The sequence below is a fragment of the Alexandromys fortis genome, unplaced genomic scaffold (assembly GCF_014885135.2).
Source record: "Alexandromys fortis isolate MF-2015 unplaced genomic scaffold, M_Fortis_MF-2015_v1.1 scaffold_44, whole genome shotgun sequence".
Classification (NCBI taxonomy): Eukaryota; Metazoa; Chordata; class Mammalia; order Rodentia; family Cricetidae; genus Alexandromys; species Alexandromys fortis.
In genome coordinates, this window is record NW_026067921.1 from 4,056,202 (window position 1) to 4,070,081 (window position 13,880).

Below are 13,880 nucleotides of genomic sequence, written 5' to 3' on the forward strand. Positions count from 1 at the left end.
CCCGGCGTGCCTCCCCCCCCCCCCCCCCCCGCCTCCACCTGAGCACCTGCACACCTAGCTATAAGACGTGTTTTTGAACATATGCTCTGTGGCAGGCAGAACCTCAGGCACTAGAGGAAACACAGGAGACAGAGCATGTCTATTGGAAGCAAAACTGTAGAGGAGGAAGGCCATAAGAACTATGTGTAGTGGGGTGCGGGGTTCACCGCTATCATACTGCTGTTTAGAGGTAAAGGCAGGAGGACTTCACGTGTGAGGACAGTCTGTGTTATACATGGAGACTCTATCTCGGAAACATACACGGTAGGCTGAAGAGATGACTCAGAGTTAAGAACCCTTGCCTTCTGGACAACCCAGGTTCAGTTCCTGGCATTGTGTGTTTGCACAAGCAAAAGTAACTACACTGGGTTGTTCACATCTTCTGTAGCTCCAGCTCTAGGGTATCCAGAGTCCTCTTCTGGCTTCCATAGGCATCCACATACACCTGGCATCTACACACACGGGTGTACAGGCATGTGCTTGTGCACACGTGCACACAGATCTTAAACATACAGATAAACATGTGCTACATGGTCACTGCTAGCAAGAAAAATAGCTTAGGTTAGGGATGAAGAGTGGTACCTGAACGGGAAAGATGTCTGCTCAACGTTTGAAAGGAAAGAGTGGAGGGGAGAGCAGCGGGGGCAGGTGGCGAGAAATCACACCGACACTGGCTGGTGTGCAGCATGGTGTGGTCAGGGGAGTGTGGAGGATGAGGCCAGGCGTGCAGAGCCTTCCATGTTGTCCTGAAGACTTGGAGAGCCTTTGGTTTTGCAGTGTGGGGGAATCCAGCCTAGGCCTCTGGATGCCGGGGATGTCCCCATCTAAGTCCCCAACTTTTGAGCTCCTGGGTACTGGGGATGCCGCTGAGCTAAGCCCCCAGGTCCTGAGTTCCTGGATGCTGGGGTTCCAACCTAGGACTGCTGGCTGCCCGGGATGCCGCCCAGTGCCTTCCCCAAGTCCGGAGACTTGGTTCTGTATTTGGAGATATTGGTTACTGTTTTAGATTTTATTTTCATTTTTATGTGTAAGAATGTGTGTATGTGCCTGGTACCCACAGAGACCAGATTAGGGTGTTTGGTGCCCTGGAACTGGAGTTGTGGATGGTTGTGAACCACCTTGTGGGTGCTGGGAACTGAACCCAGGTCTTCTACAAGAGCAACAAGTACTCTTGACCACTAAGCCATCTTTCCAGCTCCTCTCAGAAGATTTTACCTACATACATACATACATACACACACACACACACACACACACACACACACACTTTTTAAAGGGCTTTTTTCACTTGTATTTGTGGGTGTATGTATGCATGTGTGACGTTTCATGTATATGTGGAGGTTGGTGGAATTGGTTCTCTCTGTCCACCATATGGGTGCCAGATTTGGTATCAAGTGTCTTCACCTGCTGAATCACCTCGCTCCCTATGTATGTATGTATGTATGTATGTATGTATGTATGTATGTATGTATACATATATGTATACAAAATATATAAAATTTTATATATATATTGGAGACAAGTTTCTCTGTATAACACCCTGGCTGTCCTAGAACTTGCTCTATAGACCAGGCTGACCTTGAACTCACAGGTGCCTGCTTCTCCTCCCAAGTACTGGGATTAAAGGTGTGCACCACCACTGCGCCACCACCGTGCCACCACTGTCCAGCTGCCATTTATTTATATTTTTAAGAGCTGAAGAACAGGGAGGTAACGCGTCTGAATTTTGTCATTCCCGATCTTCCCAGGCACGCTGGTGATGCCCTTGCCCTCAGCACTCAGGCAGTGTGCAGTGGTGGACGATTCACACACACAGAAAATGCTGCTGTCACTAGGTTGTGTTTTCTAGGCTCAGATGGCCAGGTTACATCTCCTCTATAAACTGGAGCAGTGAAACGGCCTACAGACCGCTTTAAAGCATAGGAGATGTTAGCATCTGGGATACTTGGCACCCAGCTCCTGTCGAGAGTCTTTCCCAGTTTATTCCTTAGGGTCCTTAGTTGGGAGGTAAGGTGTGGGGTGGGGGCAGGGGCGCACTGGGAGGTGTCAGAGCAGGGTGGAAAGGCAGTGGGTTTTTCAGGCACAGGTTAAGTTGGGCAAGAGCCTAGATCATTTCAGCGGTTGGAGCTTTAGTGGGCAGTGTAGACAGTGTGGAGAACAGATCCACAGGCCTGAGTGGGTGGAGATCGCAGATGGGCAGGGACACCAGGGCTTCTGGACCCCATTACTGTTGTGGGTTGCTCACATCATGTGAAGGACAGTGACACTTGCCTCTTAGGAGCAAAGTGACCTTACCCAAGGGAGTTGGGGTGGTTTGGAAGTGGCCCTGCTTTGGGGGGACCCCCCCTAATATATTCTAGGCCTGTGGTCTTCCAAAGCCTCTACAGCAGTGGTTCACAACCTGCAGGTCGTGACCCTTGCATGGGTTGAACGACCCTTTACAGGGGTCTCCTTAGAGCATCAGAAATCAGATACTCACATTCTGATTCATGACAGTAGTGAAATTACGGTTCTGTGTAGCAGTGGAAACATTGCTAGGGCTGGGGTCAGTACAACATGAGGAACTGTGTTAAAGGGTCACGGCATTAGGAAGGCTGAGAACCGCTGGTCTAAGAGGGGCAGAGGGCAGATCTCAGAAGTAGGGCCCCCAGAGGGATGGAGCAGGACTTGAAGTCCCTAAACAGGCCAGAGGCGGCTTGCCCTTGGGAATGGGCCAGCAACCAACATGGGCTTACTCCCATTGGCAGCTGTGGCAGCTCAAAGAGGTGGCATTCAGGGACTCAGCTGGCGCTGCCGTTAGGAGGGGGTTGCCATGCCAGGGCGCAACTGGCCTTGCACTGGAGGCACCTCAGATACTGTGTTCTTATCCGGCTCCCGGAAAGTTCTCCTTCATCCTGGGGAATCCAGTGAAGCACCAAGGATCTGAGGTCACACAAGTCCTGTGCCTTGTCACCTGACCTGTCACCTTGAGGCCTGGCTGATGCCTGGCCCAAGGAGCAATCAAGTGTTCCTAGCAACAGGCTGGAGCCAATGGCCGTGGTACATCTTTAGGATTCAGGACCTGGGGACAAAGGCTGCATGGAGCAAGGCACTGTGAGGGTGCTTGTTGTGTGTCCGGGGACAGCTTGAGATGGGGAGCTGGCTGGACTGGCTGTTCTTTAGTGAGCTGGTAGTTGAGATGGGCAGGGAGCACCCAAAGGGGTGGGAAACTCCTGGAGCTGAACTCCTGTAGAGGCCGGTCAGGTCCGGTCCAGTCCGAGCCTGGGATCTGCTTTCCTTCCTTCCCCATCAGGCTGTTGTCCTTGCCTGCTGGACAGGGGCGAGGATGACCACTCAGGGACCAGCAGGGCCTGACAGCATTTCTCCTGCATGTCTGGGCTTTCCTGGCCAAACCCCCTGACCTCCTGGTCAGCTGCAGCCCAGATTTTGGGTGGGAGGCCGTATTCCCGGGTGTCCTTTACTCCCAGGGCGGTGGGAGTCTTCTGGAATCATCTGTATGTCACAGTCAGGAGAGGCCATTTTCCTCAGAGGAATCTTGTGTCTGAGGAGGTAGTGAGCAGGAGCTGAGGGGAACCTTGGCAATGGCCAGAGAAGTTGTGCACGCCTGAGTTCTTTTCCCTGGAGCAGGGCTTCTGGAATCTGCGTGAGTCGGGGCGGGGCCATGACTTGCTTCTGCCCTGTGACAGGTACAGGAGAACTCGCCGGCCCAGCAGGCAGGCCTGGAACCCTACTTCGACTTCATCATCACCATTGGGCACTCGAGGCTGGTGAGGGTCCCCGCTTCTCCCTATCCCCACGGGATGCCCAGCCTGCTTTGTGGTGGGTGGTCGAGGGCCAGAGGGACTTCTGGAGGTAGCCACCAGCCCTAAGAAGGCGGCCTTTCAAGGCATACAAGGCCTTTGGACATGGGCCTAAGAGGCCTTTTGCTTGCTTTGTTGTGCTTCCTGGCAGGCTTAGGGAATGAGGCTTGGTAGGACTTGGGGTGCCTGGAGCTGGGTAGTGACAGTCATGACCACAGTGGCTGCAGGCCCAATCCTAGCCCATGCAGCTGGACCCAGTATTGTTCGAGCATGTCCTCACACAGGCCCTCCACGCCCTGACCTGTGTGGAGGGGTGGGCAGCCTCAGACTGAGCCAGCCCCTCCTGGCCCATGCAGAACAAGGAGAACGACACACTGAAGGCCCTGCTGAAGGCCAATGTGGAGAAGCCGGTGAAGCTGGAGGTCTTCAACATGAAGACCATGAAGGTGCGCGAGGTGGAGGTGGTGCCCAGCAACATGTGGGGTGGCCAGGGCCTGCTGGGAGCCAGCGTGCGCTTCTGCAGCTTCCGCAGGGCCAGCGAGCACGTGTGGCATGTGCTGGTGAGTACCGGCAGGGCGTGGGACTGGGCAGGGTGGGGGCATGCAGAGGCCGGCTGGCCAGGGCCGGTGGGAGGGGCAGGGAGCAGAGGGCAGAGCAGAGCCCTGGGATATGGCTTTGCCCCAGTGTCCCTGTCCCCAGAGGACAGATGAACATTGCTTCTGTTAGCTGTGTGACCTTGGGCATTCCGGTTCCATTTTGTTGTGTTGGGACATGGTCTCACCGTGTAGCCCTCACTGGCCTGGAATGTATCGACTGGGCTGGCCACAAACTGCACAGACCCATCAATCAGCCTTTCTCGCCCGAGTGCCAGATTAAGTGTGCGCCGCCACCACACCTAGCACCTTTGGGCATTCTTAACTCTGTACCTTAGTTTCTTTCTTTTAAATTTTGTTTTATTATTTTGTGTATATGGGCGTTTTGTCTGCATGTATTATCTGTCGTCTATGCGCCACGTGTGTGCAGTGTCCCTGGAAGTCAGAAGAGGACCTTTGGTCCCCTGGGGTTGGAATTACCAATGGTTGTGAGCTGCCATGTGGGTCCTGGGAATCAAACTTGGGTCCCCTGCCAGAGCAGCTAGTACCCTTAACCTCTGAGCTGTCTGTGCAGCCCCACGCCATGGTTTCTTTTGAAGGGTGGGGCAGAATGAGCTGCCCCACATGGTAGTTTCTGTGACCTGTTGCTGTATAGCAGCCACATGAACCAACCTCAGTAACAGCAGCCCCAGATGTTAGCGTTCAGTGACAGACAAACACGCACACCTGGCACCTGTGTGCTTCGGTGGCACCCGAGTTCTCTGATGCTCAGTCTCCCGGGTTGGCAGAGGGAGTGCCCTGATGGAAGGTTTGCTGTTTGGGGTTCTAGCTGCCTCCCACGATTTATTTGGGGCATCTTTGCAGTCTGACTGCAAAGACAACTGTGTAGGAAATGGGCCGGTAAAGCAGCCCCCCGAGCACTCCTTAGGAGCAGTGGGGCCGCTTCTGGCTTGGGTGACATGTTCAGGGGTGCCTGGCTTTTCGTGTGGGTTTTGGAAGTGCACCTCTTCCTTTTGTGGTGTTAGAGCGTGCTTTTGTTATCTACGAAGCTCACGCTACCAAACCACAGCCTGGTTACAAAACAGCTCATAATTAGTGCTTTTTTTTTTTTTTTTTAAATCTATCTTATCTATCTATCTGTCTGTCTGTCTGTCTATCTATCTATCATCTATCTATCATCTATCTATCTATCATGTATATAACATTGTCTGTGTGTATGCCTGCAGGCCAGAAGAGGGCACCAGACCCCATTATAGATGGTTATGAGCCACCATGTGGTTGCTGGGAATTGAACTCAGGACCTTTGGAAGAGCAGGCAATGCTCTTAACCTCTGAGCCATCTCTCCAGTCCTCTAGTGCTTTGTTTTTATTCACAAATAGTTACATTTATTTTGTGTGGGTACAAGTGGGTACATGTGTGCCCTGGTACACGTGGAGGTCAGGACAACACTCCTTCCACCACGTGGGCTCCTGGGGGCAGAACTCAGGTCCAGTTTGACATTCTCTGCACTAAACTGGCTCGCTAGCCAATCCTGTATATATATGTATATATGTATATATATATATGGATGTATATGCACATGGATACGTACATGCTCATTTGTGAGTGCACGTGGAGACAAAAAGACAATCTTGGGTTCATCCCTGGGAATCTTGTTCACCTCCTTTGAGGCAGTGTCTCTTGCATTGGCCTGAGTTCAGCAGCTGGACCACACTCCTGGCCTGTGAATCCCTGGGCTCTGCCTGTCGCCACCTCCCTAGCCCTGGCGCAGACCACCTGGATGCTGGGGCTTGAACTCAGGTGAAGCCAGTGATTTACTGATGGCTCCGCTCCCCACCCCCTAATAGCTGTCCCGGGCCGCATGTGGCCATAGGCCATGGGCTGGACCCCCGAGCTCCAGTGGACCTCTCCTAGGAGGAAGGAAGGAGCCGCTTTCTTAGTCCTCATGTTTCCAGCCTCTGTCTGCAACACGGGCAACAAGGCAGCTGAGCTCAGGGCGCCAGGCTTTGTGGCACATACCTTTACCTGCTGTGGCAGCCCGGTGTCACGCTGGCACCTTTTCTCTCACGCAGTACCTTTTGAGATGGGTTCCTCCCTTCAAACCCCTGAGCTCATGCTTACACTCCACCACAAACCAGCTCCCTCGCCCCTGGCTTTCTTCTGTGGCTCGCTCAGCAGCCTTTTCCCAGGCCCTGGCCTGTGACTGGTATGGCAGTGGAGCCGCAGGTCAGATTTGGATTGCAGGCAGGTGCTGCCCTCTGCTGGCTAGACTGTAAACCTGGGGGAGGCAGAGAAGTGGGCCCTGTAAGAAGGAAGTCTCTCTTGAGGCTGTGCTTGGCAACAGAGGACAAGAGTTCTTCTTCCTAGAGAGACAGCCCCCTGCCTCTTCTCTCCGCTCAGCCGTGAGTCTTAGTTTTTCTTTCTTACCTCAGGATGTGGAGCCCTCTTCACCTGCTGCCCTGGCTGGCCTGTGTCCCTACACAGACTATGTGGTTGGCTCTGACCAGATTCTGCAGGAGGTAAGGAACCCGTGCCGTCTGTTTCCAGGCCCCCTGAAGGGTCGTGGACAGATGTGTTGTGCATAGGTGTCTCATTTGAGGCTTCCAGGCCAGCGCTGGGAGCAGCCCTCAGACACTGTGTCTCTCCTAGTCTGAAGACTTCTTTTCACTCATTGAGTCCCGTGAGGGGAAGCCCCTGAAGCTGATGGTGTATAATTCTGAGTCCGACTCCTGCCGGGAGGTGACTGTGACTCCCAATGCAGCCTGGGGTGGAGAGGGCAGGTACTTCCTGGGGTCACGGGGCTACAGGGCTAGATGGGTGGGCTGGCCCAGTGGGCTTGGGCTTCTTGCATCCCTTGGAGGAGACGGAACTGTACCCCAGAGTCCTGAGGTTCATCCCTGCCCAGGAGTGTCCTTGCTCAGTCATGGTTGTGGGTGGGGGTGGTATAGGTAGGGAGGGCTGTGTCGTGGACAACCCTGATTGAATGTCTCTGGCCTTCCGTAGTCTGGGGTGTGGTATCGGTTATGGGTATCTACACCGAATCCCAACACAGCCCTCCGGCCACTACAAGAAGCCAGGCGGGACCTCCCCGTCTGGTACTCCAGCAGCTAACACTCCACAACCTAGTGACGTGCCTCTTGGTGCCCCGCCACCGTGGCCCATCCTTCAAGATTCTTCCAGCCCAGAGTTGGGTTCCAGGCACAGTGACTACACGGAGGTTTGTGGGGAGACCTGTCATGGTAGGGATGGGAGGAATTTCTGGGGAAGCCTCCCTATGGGCCTGTGAGCTTCTTGTGCCTGGAGGAGGCCCATCTGCCCCGGTATGCAGTAGAAGCAGAGAGGCTCTGCTTGGGTTCAGGGAAACACGCTTCTGACTCAATTGCGCTGGGAGTAGAGATGAGGCACTGGTGCTCATTTTGTGAGTGGGAAATTGAGACCCTGAAATGGACAGAACCTTGTGCTGCAGTGAGGGAGGGACGGTCGGGCCAGTGGTGGACACGTTAGGATGCATGGTCCCCATGTGTACCTGGATTCAAGTGAGGCTCAGGGAGTATTCCCAGGTATTTGTGGATTACCCCCCCCTCCCAGAGTGTCAGAACCCTTTCTCAATGTGTCTGTTGCAGGGAGTATCTGGCCTGACCCCACCACTCATAGAAACCAAGGGTGATAACTATCTATAGTGCCGGGTGGGCCGCAGTCAGGCTGGGCACCTGCTTCTATACTGAATCTTTATTGGTACTGTCTTGACTCCCACTTTCTTCCTTCCTGGCATCTCTAGGCCCTGACACAGGTCCCCAGTGGCTTCACGGAAGAGCAGCTCCTTAGTCCTGGGAGTCCTAGCCATGGTGCTGCTGACTTTGGGGGATGCCCACGTTCCATGGAGATCCCTCTTCAGCCTCCACCTCCAGTGCAGCGGGTCATGGACCCAGGTATGGGACAGGCTCCAGGGGAGACCTGAGGCAGCTAGAGCCCTGGTGCTGAAGTGGGCTGCAGGCTCAGGGTTACACTCGTGTAGCAATGCCCCGGCTTTCCTCAGAACCTGCTAACCTGTGTTGTCCAGTCAAGGGCAGATGGACAGAAGCAGAGAAGGGTCTGGGCCCATTGCCATGGTCTACCCCATGATGTTCAACTCTTTTTGTCCCTCAGGGACAGCCTCCATAGCGTTTGGTGGAGGGTATTGGTAGGGCCAAAGGCAAGTTAGGAACATGGCAGGGGGAGACAGGCTCCCAGATTTCCAATAGTTGGGGTTTTATGTGAGCAGAGAACTGAGCTGCTCTCCTCCCCAGGCTTCCTGGATGTGTCAGGGATGTCTCTCCTGGACAGCAGCAATACCAGTGTGTGCCCCAGCCTGTCATCCTCCACAGTGCTGACCTCTACAGCTCTCTCAGCCTCGGGACCAGAGGACATGGGTTCCAGTAGCAGTTCGCATGAGCGGGGTGGTGAGTGACCTTCAGTGACGCCCCGAGAAACCCTGGGTTTGGGGAGGGCTGCCCTGAGATTCGAAGGTAGGTTAGGGGTTCACATGCTGTCTAACCTCCACCACAGCCTGACTGCAAGGGAGTGACCACTGAGCTTGGGTCTCCTTGGCCCTACTCTGTTTCAGGGGAAGCCACGTGGTCAGGTTCCGAGTTTGAGATCTCCTTCCCGGACAGTCCCGGTGCCCAGACCCAGGACCACCTGCCCCAGCTGACTCTCCCTGACGGACTCATCTCTGCATCCTCACCGGATGGGCTGTCTGCAGAGCTGCTGGAGGCACAGACTGAGGAGCCAGCAGACACAGAGACTGAGGAGGTCGCCCCAGAACCGCAGCCTGGGCTGTGAGAAGGGTCCGTGACCTTTGGTGTTGCTTAGCTTGTCTGTGTAGCTCCCAGAGGCATGGGCTTTGCCGCGGTCTCCTAGGGTCCCACCTTTACCCCAGTACATGGTCCTGGACTGAAGGGGCAGGGAAGCAGGGAGCAACAGCATTGAAGCCTCATGGGTAAGGAGAGGCAGCAGGGCCCGATCTTGAATGAGTGTGAAGACGAGGGACGAGAGGCTGTGTCTTCCAACAGCCCTGCCCTGTACTGAGGTGGGATTCCAAGTCCCAGGGGCCTCCCTTCCCATTCTAATCCTTATGCTGGAGGAGAGAGGTGTATACTTGGCCACTTTCTTCTCAAGTTGGAAAAGGCCCTTCTCAGGGATCTACCTGTGCTAGTGACACCTTCCCCTCCCCACAGGAGGGCACACAGTCTAGCTGTGGTGTCCCGTGACCCCTCCTACCAGGTCCCACATACAGACAACTGCCTGAATGCAGAAGGTATTCAGCCAGGTCTGATGGCTCATCGAAACCCCTCTACCTCTTTGCTAGAGACCAGGTGAGAGTGGGTAGAGGCCTTCTGTGTGTCCTTAGTATGAGGGAAACTCCCGAAAACTCTAGGTGCCTTGAGTTTAGAGGCCAAGGCTAGGGGAGGTTGTGGGCTCTGCTGGCTTTCTACAGGTGGTGCCAGGCATGTCCTCTGCAGCTGCAGTCTCCTGCATCATCACTGTAAGCGGCCTTTGGTCGTTTCCCATCTGTGTCCACAGACCGCATGTAACTCTATGTACAGGGCACTCACTGTGCTCAGAAGCACCGGCCCAGGTCCCAGATGGGCACTAGGAATACATTTAATGAGGGAGGCATCCCAGGGCCTCTTGGTGAGTGCCAGGAATGTGGGCACACAACAGGGCCTCCACCACAGGGCTGCTCTGGGGCCAGCTCACTTTAGCTCTGTAGCTAGGCACTCTGACCCCTGGTAGCCCTAACTGGAAGGTTCTGTTCCTGGAGAGACCCCCATGAGCAGGTTAGGACGGATGCTGAGGGTGTTTTCTTTCCCCGTAGTCTGCTGTGCAGGAAAACAACAAGTGGAAAATAAACGTGTAAGACACCGAAGTGTTTTAACTAAAGCTTTATTCTATACAACCCGAAATACAGACTGACCCTTCCGGCATTGCAGACTGTCCAATTTTCTGGAAACTTATTACTTATTTTGACTAGAGGGGAAAAGAAAGTACAACCATGCTGGGAGGTAAAATCCACCACAGGGGCACAGCTGCCCACCACTCAGTGCTGGGCCATAACCAGTAGAACCCTTAGTGCAGAGGCCCTTCCTGCAAACAGTGCTGAGGGCCAGCACCCCACCCCATCCCTTGCTTTAGTTCATGACCATCACTAAAAACACGCACCCCGAGTGCACTGTTGTGTCTAACACAGACAAAAAGGACTTCAGTAAAAAAGCTGTCAGTTGCTCTGAGGGAGAACATTTTAATGCCTGGGAAATGTCTTTGCTCACTTGAAGGTGTGGAGGCCATGGCATGTCTGTGCTCCACAGTTAGCAGTAAGGGGACCCTGTTCTGCAGTTGTGCGGATCGATGCCTCAATTTGTAAGGAACGGACCTGGACCCATCAGCTGCCCCCAGCAGAACCGGTGAAGATGTAGAAAAGCCAGCCCTCCCCAGTCCCTGCTCCTGTGGGGGACAGGCCACGTGGATAGGAGGCCACTGGACTGGAATAAACTGCCCCTGAAGGCACTTGTGCTTCTGGCTTTGTTCAAGGCTGTCTTCTGGAGTAGGGAGGGTGGGACCATCGATTTGTCTAAATGAGAATGGCCTTGGGAAGAATCCAGAGTTGAAGTATTTATCCCCAATAAGTTAATACTCTGTACAAGATCCAGTGAGTCTACGAAAGCTTTTGATTGTTAGAAAGACAGAGGAAAGATCTGGACGCAGGTATAACAAAAGCCAGCGTATAAAACTGGAAAAACAAACATGGACCACGATATAAATATCAAACCAACTCACTGTGAGATCTCTTTACTCTAATAACAAACTCTAGGTAGCATTCAAAGGAAACGGAAACTTCAGCATGGCCTTAGTTTTGACAGCGTCATGCTGCTCACCCAGGGCAGGAAGCTGTGGCTCCCGCTGGCTCTGCCTGTGAGGAAGACTGGGCGCTGGAGGAGAAAGAGTGGCCACAGCTGCTGTGCTGCCAGGTGACTACGGGGCAGTACTTCACTACACAGGCTGCTGCCTGCAAGTCCGAGTACTGTGCCCTAGCCTTGGAGTGGCAGGTCTTCCTACAGAGCAGAGCTGAGATTCGGTATTTCATGGCCATCTCTCCTGAAATGGGCTGGCTCTTGAACTGTGCAGCAGTGACAGTTCCCATTAGAAATAACTCTTACATGATGATGAAAACAACTTTTGTTCTCTGTAATGACAAATTTGGAAAAAGCCTTCATAGGTACTGCATGAGTGGAATGTACTTAGAAAAGCTGCAGAACTCGTGGGTTTGAAACTGAAACGCGCTGACAGATGGCCCCGCTGATGTTCTCTACCAAGTGCTAAGAGACAAAGGTGGGTCCTTCCAAGGAGTCAGCCAAGTCTGCACTGGCCTGTTGCAGGTTCTCTGTACATCTCGAAGGACAGTGCCTGGGGCTCGTCTGTCCTTGCACTGATCCCTGGGGACACCTTAACCTATGCATGGAGCCTGCTTCTATATTACATCTCGATTAGTCACGTCATCAAATCGGCCGGCGGAGTTCCTGCTCCCAGTAGGGCTTGGCGGGCTTCCTAGGACTACTAGGGGCCACAGAGGAAGGTTGATGAATAACCCAGGAGCACGGCCCACTCTTCACGTGGACTTCTGACGGTAATGGAGCGTGAGGTCTCCACCACTCTTCCATATGAAGTGCTTTACTGTTCGAAGGTCCATATTTGGGTCCAAAACCTGAATAGCCAAAGTGCATTGAAAACATTAAGGTCACTAACAGCTAAAGGCATCCTTAACCAGGGGCTCTGCCAGGTGGCCCAGTGTGCTCCCCACTGCCCTGTCTCTACTTCCATCCATGGAATCCGAAGTTGTGCTTCTGCTGCTCCACCAGCAGCACCGGCTCAGCCCTGCCTGAGGACACACTGTGCGTCTTGCTTGTAATTCCATCTTTTCTCCACCCACCTCCATTCCAAACTCTTTAACAGGACAGATGCCACCCTGCAAATCAAGATGCCACTGCCTCTGTTAACCAGGCACATTACAGATGTGGGCATCTGTAAAGCTGTGTCCTCTTCCTGTGCATCTATTTCCTTAAGGTGTGCTGAAGAACTTTTCCGGGAGACATGGCGGGGAGCGAGAGGCTCTTCAGAGCCCCGGGAGGTCAACGGCTTAAGAATCTAAGCCCGCGGTATTGGACTTTGTGGTTATCTCTGCAGGGAGACGACGAAGCTATGCTCCTCAGGTCCACTCACCTGGTCCTGGCACAGAAGTTCAATTTTCTCCTCTGCCAACACAGCAATATCCTCTTCCTTCTCCTGCTCTGGCTTTTCGTTATTAGAAGAGCTGGTGGTCTGAGACTCGTTGTCCAGGTTGATGATCTTCTCATAGACATGCTCCATCACCTTCCGGACCTGCAGCATGTCACTGGCAGAGAGTCTGTCTCTAGAAAAGACAATGACATGTTTTGACATCATGAAAACTTCTATTATTTTTCATTGTGTCAGCAACTCAAGTCACACAGACATCTAAAATCAATATATGTATTTAGTCATGGTCTTGATCCATTTGAGAGCTGTCAGAGTTCCTATGGTGCCCTCTAGGGCTCATGCACACACAATGGCTACCTGCATTTTACTCCAAGTACTGCCTGAAGCGAGGGCAGCCCTGGGTAGACCCACCGATTACCCAGGGCTCAGTGTTACTTCCCACTGCTGTGCCTTCAACTAGAAGCAAACAATAAACACCCCAGGCTAGACACTAAGCCACAGCCTGCTCCAGACCATAAACCCAGCAGCTGGCTTGTCATAAATTACACAACCAGAAGCCCTTTTTACTAAGCCCTTATCTCTGGTATGAGTCAATCATCAAACCTCTCAGCAAGGTTTAAACTCTTCAAGGAGCCTGAGGTTCAGTCATTAAGTCTACTTGAGAAGTGATGTCTGCACCTTGTGATCCAGTGTGTGCACGTGTGCATGCAGGCAGAGGTACAGATGGGACAGAACATTTAGCCACATGGTGGTCACTCCTCAAGTGTCTTGATTGGCCAGTGGGAACTGGTTCCTCTGTGTGAGCTCACGAATCTGGTGACAGTTCAGCAGTCCTGCTGGTTGTACTTGCTAGCACATACATGCTCATGGTTCACACTTCCTTGCTAGATTTCAACCTCTATGACGTTAGCCTCTCTTGGAGCCACATCTACCTATCAGGAATTTCTGGTGGTATGTCATGGCACGCTCTGCGATCTGGCATACAATCATGTCTTCCTCCTCCACCCCGAGCGGGAACATGCACCCCCATACCCATTTTTGGTATCTTGAGGCTGTTTCTGCTTGGGAATTGTGTCTTTGGCAGTCCACCCATCTGCACGTGTTCTGGTGATTCCTTCTAGAAACCTCCTGGAAAGCTCTGCTCAGAAGCTGGTTATTTTCCCATTCTCTTTCCTC

General features: G+C 53.2%; 2 protein-coding genes across 4 annotated transcripts in view; one reads left to right on the forward strand and one right to left on the reverse strand.

The window, feature by feature from the left end:
* Gorasp1 (golgi reassembly stacking protein 1) overlaps nt 1-10,979 on the forward strand; it is a 12,412-nt gene extending 1,433 nt beyond the window's left edge. The window contains exons 2-9 of the mRNA XM_050141572.1: nt 3,726-3,806; nt 4,196-4,399; nt 6,866-6,952; nt 7,083-7,213; nt 7,437-7,650; nt 8,212-8,362; nt 8,720-8,872; nt 9,037-10,979. Of these exons, the coding sequence (XP_049997529.1) occupies nt 3,726-3,806; nt 4,196-4,399; nt 6,866-6,952; nt 7,083-7,213; nt 7,437-7,650; nt 8,212-8,362; nt 8,720-8,872; nt 9,037-9,254 (1,239 nt within the window). The 3' untranslated portion in view covers nt 9,255-10,979. The remainder of the gene's footprint in view (nt 1-3,725; nt 3,807-4,195; nt 4,400-6,865; nt 6,953-7,082; nt 7,214-7,436; nt 7,651-8,211; nt 8,363-8,719; nt 8,873-9,036) is intronic.
* The window catches only part of Wdr48 (WD repeat domain 48), a 37,507-nt gene continuing 33,969 nt past the window's right edge, over nt 10,343-13,880 (reverse strand). For all 3 annotated transcript variants that reach the window (XM_050141569.1, XM_050141570.1, XM_050141568.1), the window contains 2 exons: nt 12,690-12,879; nt 10,343-12,174 (listed from right to left, as the gene is read on the reverse strand). In XM_050141569.1, coding sequence (XP_049997526.1) covers nt 12,079-12,174; nt 12,690-12,879 — 286 coding nt within the window. In that variant the 3' untranslated portion in view covers nt 10,343-12,078. The remainder of the gene's footprint in view (nt 12,175-12,689; nt 12,880-13,880) is intronic.